General features: G+C 36.0%; 2 protein-coding genes across 3 annotated transcripts; both read right to left on the reverse strand.

The window, feature by feature from the left end:
* Positions 1–779: 779 nt before the first annotated feature.
* On the reverse strand, positions 780–7,156 carry LOC108999238 (phosphatidylinositol 3,4,5-trisphosphate 3-phosphatase and protein-tyrosine-phosphatase PTEN2A-like). 2 transcript variants are annotated; one of them, XM_018976092.2, is made up of 13 exons: positions 6,905–7,156; positions 5,518–6,052; positions 5,239–5,340; positions 5,094–5,150; positions 4,361–4,426; positions 3,868–4,044; positions 3,665–3,751; positions 3,485–3,549; positions 3,333–3,409; positions 2,221–2,267; positions 1,954–2,084; positions 1,798–1,867; positions 780–1,599 (listed from the first exon to the last, which is right to left on the reverse strand). In XM_018976092.2, exons 2-13 carry the CDS (start codon positions 5,962–5,964, stop codon positions 1,078–1,080), a joined length of 1,848 nt encoding a protein of 615 aa, XP_018831637.1. In that variant the 5' UTR covers positions 5,965–6,052; positions 6,905–7,156; the 3' UTR covers positions 780–1,077. The 2 variants fall into 2 exon arrangements, with proteins under 2 accessions (XP_018831637.1, XP_018831636.1); XM_018976091.2 differs by having other exon boundaries at positions 5,518–6,058.
* A 576-nt stretch (positions 7,157–7,732) lies between these two features.
* LOC109016711 (KRR1 small subunit processome component homolog) lies at positions 7,733–12,941 on the reverse strand. The gene is made up of 12 exons (XM_035686313.1): positions 12,600–12,941; positions 12,444–12,520; positions 11,624–11,734; positions 11,295–11,363; positions 9,867–9,923; positions 9,648–9,686; positions 9,428–9,532; positions 9,266–9,348; positions 9,076–9,157; positions 8,308–8,451; positions 8,126–8,197; positions 7,733–8,041 (listed from the first exon to the last, which is right to left on the reverse strand). The coding sequence occupies exons 1-12, from the start codon at positions 12,793–12,795 to the stop codon at positions 7,937–7,939; spliced, it is 1,140 nt and encodes a 379-aa protein (XP_035542206.1). The 5' UTR covers positions 12,796–12,941; the 3' UTR covers positions 7,733–7,936.
* Positions 12,942–13,425: the final 484 nt, after the last annotated feature.

The following is a 13,425-nucleotide window of genomic DNA, read 5'->3' on the forward strand; positions in this document are numbered from 1 at the left end:
CCAACTAAGAATTTAGTTTTACTAAAAAAAGAACTTAAGAATTTAGTATAGTCAAGATTTCCCTTCCAAATTATAATATTATAAAATGAGAAAACACAAATGAGAATAAGGAAGGTCAGTTTTTATTTTATTTTTGTAAGTAACAAAAGCATGAGAATAAGAAAGAGATTGAAGAAGATCCATTAATGAAAGATGAAGAAAAATCACCCGTTATAAATTTAGAAAAATGAAAAAAAGAAACATATTTTTGACTTTTGGACAATGTTCAGATCCAAACATTCCGCATTTAGGAAAAGAAGCCAATTTGTTAAATTTTGGGTTAATTCTTGAGATTTTAGCTAAAACATGAATATAGGTATTTTTTTAGTTTTTTTTTATTAAAAAAAAATTGTTCCTATATTTTGGGATGCGGATTAAGAAGATTTATTTATTTTTTATTTTAAATTCGTAGAGGTTATCTCAAGGAAAAGAGCATTAAATATATAGAATTTTAAGGACCCTCCATATACACGGCCAGAAACCAGCTTTGGCCCAGCAACAATTGTTGGACTTTCCACCCTCAAAAATATAAAGGAGGTCCATTACTCTTCCGGACATGGCCCAAACCAATATTAAAAAAAAAGATGTTATCAATCACATTAATGAAATGCGAGTACGTAAATGTAACTGATATGTAGAGGTAAAGAAAAGGGGTAATTTAAAGCTGTAAAGCGTTATGTCCAATTGGCTTCCTCTGTATGTCAGAAAACTTAATAAAATAAAATAAAAACACAACAGGATAAAACAAATATACACCATATGCATATATAATTTTGCTGTGTTATTAACATGTTACAGTTTTTGTTGTTCATCGGAAAGTAATAAAACAAATTCACTATTTTGAGTCCCATGATATAAAAACACTTCTCACGTCTAGCCAATTTTTTACACGACAACACAAAACACCAGAACCAGACGTGTCACATTACCAAGGAAACTAAGGGATTGAACAAGACCTCGTAATAAGCAATTGGTGCATTTACAAGCCATTTTATGTACAGATCATTTGAGTCCGAGGCAACAATGTATACCTGCGGTTTACTCACTTTCATAGTCCTCATCATCTCCAAATGTGAAAACAGAAGCATCAGCTGCCATTGCCTTGAATTCACTTTCTGTGTTGGGCACCTCAAGGACTGAGACAGCTCCGGCGACGGCATCACTTTTACTCTGCCCATCAACATGCATCTGTGTGGAGCCAGCAGTGTTCCCCAGAGATATATGTTCGGTTGCATGACTCACACTTGCAATTTGATCTGAATTTGTCTTCGTCTCAGAACTGGAGATGGTATTGGTGACAGTTCCTCCTCCTGCAGAAGCAGCTTCTGCTTGCCTGCTCTTCGAGGAACCAGTTTCCTCTGCCTCACTATCTGAAAAGACATCATCTTTATCTTTCTTTTGGTTTGGTCTGGGTGCACCCTCATCAACTGAAGCAGTAGTAGTGCCCGAGCTTTCATCCGTTTTCTTAGCAATAGTTTCAGTGTTAGGTGTTGTAGGGACAGTGCCGTTATAATCAACAAGCACAACCTCAACCTGAAATCCGGGGGAAGGAAGTTTCCTCTACAGAAAGTACAAAAAAGAAATATTAAATGGCATAACATGCTAATCAACAAGAAAGCTAATAAAGCAGTAATACTAATGATGGGAACCAACTCTTTCAGATTTAATATAACCATATCTTGTGGAGAAAAGCATGTAAGTGCTAGGATCTAAGTGCTGTATGTGCAGATCACCACATGATAAATGTTTTATTTTTACCTTGTCAAACCCGTCGAGATCGTTTGTGTTTAAAACTTTTCTATTTTCTGTCATTGTTGTGTTTAACCAACTGAAAACCAAAGAATAAACAAATTTCAGTTTCACATGAAAAGTGTTAAACAAAGTGATTCGTTAGGAAGAAGCTGGATTACAGACAAGTAGAAATCGCCTTGGCGGTCGTGAAAATGGACTTTGAAGTCCCCAGCTAGCTCTGTAAGGCCAGGCTCCCCTGGCAAAGTGAAGACCATTACCCCCTTCTTGGGTGCATTAAACCAAAAATCTTCTGGCTGCAGGAAATAGAAAAGGGGCATGTAATCTCAAATTAGTATAACACTACAAATCCCAAACGTAAAAATGGAATATCATCAAGACCTTTTCTTTAGATTCCTAACTAGTTGCTAGCAAACGGTCAAAAAGACCTACCGAAATATCCTTGGTTCGTGGATGACTTTTTGTGGAAAAGAGAACACCTATGCATTGAAAAAGCATATCAAAGCAAATCCATACAGTAGGCATTAGGGAAAAAAATAAAGCAAAATAAGTGAGCAAGCATAATGATATTTTATTTAAAAACAAGTTTTGACGCCATGCAGTGCTTCAGAGATACCAATTCATGACTAAGAAGAATTACACCAATTGTCCCTTAAACCTATCAACCGAGTCCATTAAGCATACCAATGCATGATAAAGAAGAATCCATAACAAGTCAAGTCGTTATCAGGATGAAAACTCAGAAGATTCAAGGGTAAGGGAAGATTTTCAAAGAAAGGAATAAAATTGATAAAGGTTGTAAAATGGGAGGTTCGGCCCCAGGACAGGGCGGTATACAAGAAAAAAAATCTGGAAAATGAAGAAAGAATGAAGTAAGAGAAGAAACAGCTACCTCCTAGATTCAAACAGCTCTAAGAAATCAAGAAGAGAAAGAGCAGCAATTACTTGCATCCATTTGGTCTATAAAACAAAAGCTTAAAATTCTAAGCATTCTTCTGACCACTCCCCAGATGACCACATAGGACAGGAAAGTGCAGTCTCACAGATATCACGACACATTTCATGCAGAACATCAATGTCCGTACCTATAAACCCAAACAAAGAGAACACAAACAACTATGGTTCTCATTGGCAAAAGTGTAAAAAATGTGACACCCATCTGCATCAATGAGCTATCAGTGCCAGGACATGCCAATGAGTTCTTGCTCAATTTGTCTGGTGCTGTAAGGTTATGGAATACGGCCTTAAATCAACTTGGTAAAACTCTTCTAGACACCCGCAAACTTAGGTTGTACAACAACAATTAAAACAATGCTCCAGAGTATGTCAAAAGAAGAATATTAAAAAAAAAAAAAAAAGTATAGAACCAATATGTGTATAGGTAAGTATGTATACATGCATGTATATGCACAAGCACTGATGAATATCAGGGGAAAAAACATAAGGAAGGTATGGCAAATAAACGTCAGTATAATATAAATATCATAGAAGAGTGGAGGGAAGGGAGGAAAACTTTCAAACAGAACAGGTATGCCACAACGAACCATTATGATCAGAAACAGTAATGGAGGGCCTGATCCAATAGGGACATCTGTGAATTCGAAATCCCCTAAGCATGCACCTGCACCAGATGTGATGTCAATGCCCTTGTAAAAGCCTGAAGCTGCTACAAACAAATATGAAGTCAGATGTATACCTTCGCCCAGGAGGGGTTTCACCATTGAAGTATGTTAAAATACGCTCAAAATATTTGACGTACCTCTGAAGAATTAAAAAGAAAAAAATATATACATTTCAGGTAAGTAAAATGTAAAGAAGCTCGGCAATAGATAAGATATGAGATCAAAAAAATATCACAGAGAAATGAAACACTAACAATCTGACTTGGCAGAACAAGCCCTTTTCCATCGAAACATCTTTTCTGATTGTAGTAGTCAATTGACTCCTCAGCAGTTGGGAAGAACTGCAAAGAGATTAAAAGCCCATGTTGAAACAAGCCATGAATTAAAAAAAAAAAAAGTGATTAAAACTTCCACTGTGATCATCGTCACATAATTCAGTAACACAATGAATCCTTGCCTTCAAGAATAGAAGAAGACTGGAAATCATCAACCCTGTTCTTGCCATTCCAGCCTTGCAATGCACAACCACAACATTCTCGATATCCTCCTTCAACCATGAGTAAGCACTTTGGCAAAATGATATTATCAGTTGAATTGGGGGGCAATTATGATCATTAAACGGGAAACAAGCCACCTGTAGAAACATTTAAGAACTTGATATATAAAATATAAGTAGCAGTCAACTTTTTTCAAATGCCTTTGTGTCAACCATTGTCGTTTGTTTTACCATGCAGGATCACCTAGTGGGGGAACTCATCTTTTTGTCATGACAAATGTAAAATATGCTTTCTTCACTAGCTGTCACTTGAGAGCTATGTGCAATACCTTGTGACGCTCAATCAGAGACAAGGCAAACATGCGAATGGCCCAATACACTAAGGTCTATGATGTACAAGGAATGTAACCCTACATTTTCCACCTAGTAAATTAAGTAACAAATTATGACACACCTTTCCTTCAAATAAGGACGCATCATACAGCCTCTCAGAACAAAGATTGTACACTTTGTACTTGTCCTGCACATGGAAAGTAATGCAATTTATTCCAATACATAGCAATAAGACAATGAAAAAATTTCAACAAAAATAGCATTTAATTTATATTATACAATTGCAACAACAATGATAACAGATAAGGCCAGAATGTATCCAATGGACAAACTAACAAGCTGAAAAGTAGGCTTACAAAGTGTTTACACTTAAACCAAAGAAGGTCAAAACAAATTCGATTTACATATTTATTTTAAAAGAAAAAAGCCATATCCAGTCCACTCTAATCTTGACAGAATAGATGAAGAACTTTCTTTTTCCATTTCTTATGAACATTGGTGGTGGATATTCCACCACAATTAGCTATAATTATTAAAAAAGTTCCATGACCTAGCTGAATCCAAGTAAAATGAAATGAAAGCCAAACACTTCCAATACGCAAATTTGAATAACAATACCTCTCTATGACAATCTCATAGTCAGGAAAACAATTGCTATATAATTTACAAGAATCAAACTATACTGTAATGATACAACAATAATGGGTACCGGAACTTTGGAATAAAATCCACACTAACAATGAAGCATTCAAGAGTATTATGTATCTTTATTCTACAAGGAAGCATTCTAAAAATATTAACATGCAGAGAAGTAATTAAAATGTCAATAATCAATAAAATGTAGTTGTAGTTACCTTGTGATGAGTTTCAAAGAATTTGATTACTTCTTCCATGTGGTTTCGGTAGAACCCCTGATCACATATCAAGATAGTTTGAAAACTCGTGTATAATTGAACAGGACGAGGAGACTCAGCTGTGCAGTTCAGATGAATTGTTTACCTCAACATAACCGAAAAATCCAGAGCTCATATCACCAGCAGGGAACCCCATTGCAATTATATTCTCAGTGATATAAGTCATATCCAGATCAAATCCTCCTTCCTGAAGAAAGGTACACCAGTCAAGGTTATAATCACATTAGACAAATACATTACAGAGAAATGAATATAAAAATGTAGCCAAAACCGCAAAAATTTACACATTTAGGATTGATCCCCAAATAAATTACAAATATGGGTAAAAACCAAGGATAAAAGTCAAATAACACTAGCAACCCACCTGGTATCTTCGTTTATTTTGAGAGACAACATGCCGAGCCTTCACCTGTACAGCCTTTACTGCATTCTTAGAAGAATCTACTAATCCTTTTGTAACAGTTCCAATAAAACCAGGTTGTGCAGTCATTGAAGTTCCATCAGAACTATCGTCTGAAGAAGGGGCTTTTGGAGACAAGCGCAATCCTAATCCACTGGTAAAACGTGCAAAAGTTGACTTTCCAGCATTTCCAGTTGGAGAGTCATCTTGTGTGGCAGCCAATGGCTGAGGAATTTTCAGACTTTTGGCCCATGCAGATATTCCAGAAGGAGATAATTTAGATGGTACAACATGAGGCGAATTATCTAGTCCAGAATCAGCAGCAGCTGGAGTTTGTATAGAAGCTTGGGGTGGTGGGTCAGGTGCTTTAAGAGGAGGTGAAGCTGATGAATCGGCAGATTTTGAATCCATTCCACAACCACTAAGGTTTTGACAGATACCGTTGATAGATGTTCAATGTCCCAACATAAAAGGTGTCTATAGCATCTTGCAATTAAAGCTGCAACTAAAGAATAACAATGAATGAATGGATAATTTACGAACATCCTAATAAATCAAGTTTCCTAACACTTAGAAAAATAAAAAACAAGTTTCCTAACTTTCCTATATCTGCATCAATGTAGATCACAGGTTTCCCATTCAAAAACAGCTATTAAGATAGCAACATTCATATATATGATTTTATAAGGACTTTGGTTTTGGGATTTATGTAACTCCCAAAGCTCTTCCACTGCTTGTAAAAGGTATTCCTCCACCATAAGATATGGTTGTCAATAAAATTAGGGGTACCATCCCTCTTCTAAAAAATAAAAAATAAAGATAGCAACATTCATCAGGATCAACCCTGAAATTACATCACCGCATTGATAGACCTAAGGGAAGAAACTGACCCCAAATCATTTTTCTGAGACGACCAAAAAACCTCCCTAAATTCTATGCCGAAATGGTTAAAAGAGTCCAGGCCAAAGTGGATAACAAGTGCCCCAAAAAAACATAATACAGGCATCAAGGACTATGCTACCGTTAAAAAAATTTCTCAGAGCAAAATGAAATCAAATTTCGCTTCGAATGACAGAGCTTTGAGAATCCACTCGCATACAATGTTGCCAATCAATTCAATTCAACTCCCTGACATAGCCAATCTCCCTTATGCTACAGCTAGCTACAAATAATTTATAAATTAGTAATGGAATTAAAAACCGCATTCAATCGTTAAAACTAAGCCAAATATATATATATATATATATATATATATATATATATATAAGAAATAAATTATTTGAAAAATGAACCGCAGCTTTCCAGATCCATGGGCATGAAATTTTGATTAGGCGAAGTTTAAATATCTTACCGAGATAGGAAGGCGAGCCTATGGAGCTTTGAAAGCTAGTTAGGGTTCAATAGAGAGGTTCGAGAGAGAGAGAGGGATGGAGAGTAATCGGACGGTAATGAAGATGATGAAGATGGGACGAGTAGCCTCACGTGGGGCTTCGGTTGGTCAACTCATCGGAAGGCGGTGATTTCGGGAGCGATGGTCATGAGATTTTTAGATGGTAATCGAACGGTGGTCAAGATTCAGGGTTCCCCCGATGAAGCTCAAGGCAGAATACAAGCACACTGATTCTTCGTACCTCTTATTACATACAAGTGACGGTAATAGCCTATTTTCAATATTTTTTTTTTCTGTTTTATTAATATTCTTTTTTTATATATATATTATTTTAGAGTTTTTTACTTATTATTTCAACACGCTATTTTTTATTTTTTTTTTAGCTTTATTCTTTCTAAATTAATTGAATTCTACTCATCATTCATATACCACACATTTAATAAAAAAAATTAAAAATTAAAAATTAAAAAATTATATATAATATGTGATGTGAGGATGGTGATTCATTTTTCTATAGTTAGTCCAAATGAAAACCTCATTTTTAATAAAACTAAAATTAATAGCAATGTAAAAGACAAATAACCTCTTGGGTCAAGATCAGGAATAACGTTGTCTTCCTCGAAAAAAAAGCAAACAACAGGCGGCTTGAAAATTTAATAATGTATTCTCACTTTTCTGTGGCAATATAGACTCAACAAGATGGAGTTTCTTAGATAAAAATCTTGTTGGATGTTATGATCCGTCGGATCTCTAGTGACAATAATGGCAGGTTGCTCATTGCTCAATCCATGACCACACTTATACCATTTTAAGGGTTGCTTGTATTTTCAGGAGTAATTTATAAATTTTTATTATCCACTTACACAAAACTCAATGAAAGATCAAAAACATATCTCAAAATCTTTTCTGAGAATTTCTCAAAAATTTCCTATAACCAGTCATGCCCCTACAATGAGAAAGCAACATCAGCATTGACACACCATGTTTAAAGACTCAGCGCTTGGATTTCTTTTTAAAAGGTTCGCCGGCTGCTGAAATATAAGCTTCAGCATTGATATTCTCAACCAATTTTTGCTTTCCAAACGCCTTAGCCTTTTCCTGTAGAGCAGGGAATTACATTAAAATTGAAAAGTCCCAAAAAGTAAGACGCCTGAATCTCATGGTCTGGCAATCTTATATTACCTTTAGAGACATGGCTATGGACGCCACATATTTGGTATCATCCTCAGATTTTGTATCCTGGATTCTCGGCTCCTGAGATTGCCATGACCAAATTGTTCAGTCATTGGAATAAAAGATGAAATCAGCCATGAATCAAGATGACAATAAAGTGACAAAGGAGTGAAACCGCTTCAGAATCTGACCTCCGGGGGAATAAATGCAGCTTCTCTTTTTCTTTTGTTTTCTGTGGTTTTCTGTGCCTGCTGCTCCTGCTTCTCTTGCCACTTCTTCGCCGATTTCTTTTTCTGAGACGTGAAGAATTCTCCACTTGCCAATTGTTCATCGATCTGAAAATACGATAGAAATTGCACATCATATATACTAATACTATCTCTTAGGCATTACAACAAATTAGATAAACTCATAAAAGAGAAATAGCATAGGAAGGAGTCTCGGTGCTCTAAAACTATGCAAGGAACCCACAGAAAAATATTTCACCCAACCAATTTAGCAAGTAAATCCGTGTCTCCACTCACAAATTGACAACCAAGCAAAGCACAAGGAAAAGAAAATTTGACATCTTTTTTATTCTGCGTACCAAACCTATGGTTAAACCTTGGAAAGATACACATCTTTGCAGCCACCTTGTATGTATTAAATACAGATAAAAACCAATAGTCACAAACATCATATTCAAAGGTGCATATAATCAAATTGTGCAATATAATCACAGACAGTAATAATCACTAAACAATTAAAAATTCATAATAACTGCTGAAATTTGTATCTTTATTACGTGCAGAAGAAATTAATGTTCTAGGGGTTTTCAGACCTAAGATATCAAAATTGAAAAAAAAGGATTCTCGCCTTTGGTGGCAATGAGGGAATAGTGATTATGATAAGAATACATTAAAGCATTGAATCTCTTGCAGAAATCTAAAACGTGTAGATACTAGAAGCAGTTCTCTCACCTTGCTAGGCTGTTGTGGAGGAGGGAAAGGTGTATATGGTTTCTTCTCTTTAGTCTTAACCTTCTTTTGTTTAACATTTTTCCTGTGTGAGAGTTATAGAAGTAATGTATATAAGAATTATATACAGCAGAAGAGATTGAAAAGAACAGATTATGTCCATAAACAACAAATAATGTAGTAGATTCTGTACTTCTTGAATTTGGGAAGAAACCTATCCCAGTTTTCATGTGCAAGTGCAGGATCCTTTTCAAGTTCTTTCTTCATCATAAGAACCTACTCAGAAAAGAGAGTTTGAGAATGTTTACATATCCTCAAGAATAAATAACTACAATCGTAATAGAGGTCAATTCACCTTGATATGGTATACAGGATGCATTCTATTCAGTATGCAGTCTTCCACAATCCTCCTGACTTGCTTCAAACCTTTAAATGAACCCATAGCAGCAACTGTATTGCCCTATGCATTCACAATCAACAAGAAAAGGAATTTATTTCATGACTCTCCACTTTGCCCAAGGAACAACAAATAGCAGCAATTGACCTCCAAACTAACAAAGAACGGTAACAATCACCTGAACTAGAATATAGCAGCCGGTCAGTATTTCGAGTGCCTGCACCGTCACAGTTATCATGGTAATTCTAGTATTAATAAAAGAGAAAAAAAAAATCTGACAGCATACAATGTCAAAGCATGCCAGCCAATTAGCTAAACACTCTTGTTTTTCCTTTCTTTTCTTTTTTTTTTTAAATTCAAGCTGCAGGAGATTATCAAATGTAACCACCATACACACCTTTAAAGTGGAAGAATTAGGACCAACAAGATGTTGCCTTCGTTTCACAAATCTCTCCTGCACACAATTTCAAAAATTAGACCAGCCCTAAACTTGTAAATCCTAAGCATTACAGTCTCCGAGAAGGGATCGACTTGTAAACAATAATCTTCATTTGTTTTTTTCCAAAACTTGAAATTGATTTAGTTGCGTGCTTGCACGGTGAAGTTTATGTCTGATTAAAAAACAATCATGCATTAAAAAAATGTACCAGCCAGTATCCACCTAAATTAAGTATTTCTCACAGCTTCAAAATATATGAACATTGGCATTTCACTTCCAAATCTTTCTTGATAGGAGACAATTTTTTCATGTCTACAACAGCCAAAATATACCACTTCATAAACTATTGGCAAATATCAATAACTAACTTCTTTCCAAATAGATAAAAGTTTGGACTTCTTTGTACACTATTCCTCACGTAGTCACATTAATTAAAAAAAAAAAAAGAGGTATTAAACAACTCTCCAACTTGATAAATCAAAGTTCATCAAGCACTATAGTACAATTTTTATGTCGGGGAACCTCTCCAAGGCAGGGCCCTTCGGACCCACCCCTGCGGAGTAAACCTCGGTCCCGTACACCGCACCCTCGGAAGTTTCCTACACGGAACTAGTTAAATCGCTGGTTTTTCACCGGGGGGTGTGGCCCCTAGAGATTGTTTGCACCCAAGGGGATTTGAACCTTGGACCTAGGGGGAGCATGCCCCCAAGCCCAAGGCCTTTACCACTTGAGCCAACCCCTAGGGGTTTACCATACATTGTGACACTTGTTCCAATCAAAATTTAATATTTCAATACCGCCATATATTTTGTATGATTCCACACATTATATGGATTAAAACATGCATATATTGAACTATCATGATAATGGAATTTGACGATACTAAATTCCTGCCAGAATACAGGTTTTCACACTACATGTACATGAATGTCCATCAATGAAGTGCTAAACTCTCTTACAATAAGCACTCATGCACAGATTCCTTGTAGCATTAGTATTAGGATTCCTAATTTGACTAGTAATAGTAAACGAAAAATCTAATAAAACCAAACTTGGACTCAAAAAAAAAAAACTAAAACCAAGATATTTAGAAAATTCTCCAAAACTCTAGACTCAACGCAATGGCCAAGATTCTTAATAGCAACAACGGCAAAAATTACTCCACAAATGGCAAAGTTACAGATTTGTCCGAGGAGAATACTAATAAAAATCCAATTGAGAACTTATTTAACACAAATCCTAGTGACTTGACCTTAAAACTTACTCTTTTCATCGGATATCATACATGAATCGCACACATGAAAAAATTCCAGTCACCAAAAATGAAAATTAGTGTAAAAGTAGAAAACACAGCAACTTGATCTTTCTTCAACGGCAACTACATACCTTATTGCGGACCAAGTTGGTAATCTTGATGATGTCACATTGTATTTCATCATCAAGAATTTTTATTGCCTGCCACCAAAATGTTGTACAACAACAAAAAATTAGGCAATTAATGAAACCTGCTCACAACAGAGAGCTACTAAGGTAGTTTCAATGAAGACAGTTAAGCACATGAATTAATTGAATATCACTCTGTACATCCTTTTCATCAAGAGCTAATAATATAAGGAAAAAACCAATACCTTGGTCACAACACCCTTCTTGCGCTACAGAAAATTCATACAAAATAGGCAAGAAAACAACATTGAAAGGAGAACTCAAAATTGTACCTGATGAACAGGAACACTTCTTGACAAAAGCTTAATAAGATCCCTAGCCTTAACGATAATATATGGGTCCCTAGTCTTTCTGGTTGTTGAAACTGTCATGGAACCCTCAACCTGACCAGCAATAAATCATACAACGAATAAATACAAAAATATAAACATCCGGCCATCAAGAACAGAAATAAATTGCTGAAAAACAAAATTGTTGAAGAAATCCCACAATTTGAACTTCCAGCTACTAGCAAAATGAAAATGGGCAATGGGTACTTAAGAAGCTAATAAAGGTGAAACCAGCAAACCAAAGAAATGACATATGACTGGATTGGTGACACCCACATGTGCACCCTATTTTCTTCTAGAGTGGCACAAAACCTGATATGAGTCATAGTTGGTAAAGCTTTCTTTTTTAAATTTTCTATTAAAAGATTTGCTAAAATGTCATGAAACGCAGTATATTTCCACATTACATAGATGGGACGAGAGCAATCTGATACAACAAAGAAAATTTCACCCGGATTCTACTACTCTCTTTCCAGTGCACTTCTTGCTCCTCTTCTGCAGATTTATCCAACCATTTCCTGTTTCTTACTAGTTTTACACCCAAATTGACAAAATAACTCATTAGAATCGCTTCTCCCAATTATTCCTCAATCGCAACAACACGCCTTTTCTGCCATAAACCCTAAACTGACCAGTCCCAAACCACCACCCTAAGCGAGTACACTCCAGCTTCATTTCGCAATAACAAGGTGATCAAAAATCAGTTTTCATGTAAATAAAAATCAGTAATCCGTTCACTAAAAATAAATTTATGGAAACTCACCAGATTAAGTTCACACGAAATACAATACTCTTTCAAAGCGGATTTCACATTGGGCCAAACCTCTTGCAAGTATTTTTCTGAACAAATTAATTGAAGAATCAATTCAGAGATCTCAAATCAACTAAAAATGCCCAAAAGAACTGGGGTTTTAATTACCTCTGTATTGAGGGAAGAGCGTGGAGAAGGAGCTGACTTCAAGCAAACCGGATTCATTCCAGGAGGGGTCAAACTTTTCGATCTTCCAGTGGTCGATGTTGGGGTCTTCGTCCCATGGCTTCGGCTTGTCGTGCTTCCCCCTGTGCTTCTTCAACTTCTGGGCCACCAAAGCGTCGCCGTCGTTGTCGTTCTCCATCGCCCGCTTGGATATTGAGCAAGAGACAGGAACGCTTGTAGGCGATTCGAAGCCGAGGTTTAATTATAAACCCTGGATAGAACGAGAGAGAGAGAGAGGGGGGGGATTGTGAAGCACAAGGGTTTTACAGACCGTTACACAAACACAACGGAGCTGGAGTCAAAGATAGAGCCGTTAATTACCTAACTTCAATTGGGTTCATCGTGCTCATAATTTTGGGCTAATCGAAGAAGGATGGGCTCCGCATATAACTATGAGACCAAATCTGACCCAACAAAAATACAAGGCCCATATAACGTTTCCAAAGCCCAAAATATCAATACCGGTTGATGGATGAGGATTGAGATCCATTATAAATGCTGTACCGTAAAGATCTAAATCCAAATAGATTTTATCGAATCTAAAATTGATTTTGTAAAAGGGAAAAGAGATGGGAGTTTATATAGTATCTAATTTCAAATTATCGTGGTATAATTAAATTGTACTATAAACTATAAAATTTAGCAATTGACACCTAAACTTTTTAAATTTTTACAATTTATGCATATATGCTTAAGATGGGATTGACGGATTGTGTGACATGCATGCCCTATTTGTTATTGATCTCAACAATTGTATGTTTAACGGATC

This window comes from Juglans regia, chromosome 16 (assembly GCF_001411555.2).
Source record: "Juglans regia cultivar Chandler chromosome 16, Walnut 2.0, whole genome shotgun sequence".
In the NCBI taxonomy this organism is placed as follows: domain Eukaryota; kingdom Viridiplantae; phylum Streptophyta; class Magnoliopsida; order Fagales; family Juglandaceae; genus Juglans; species Juglans regia.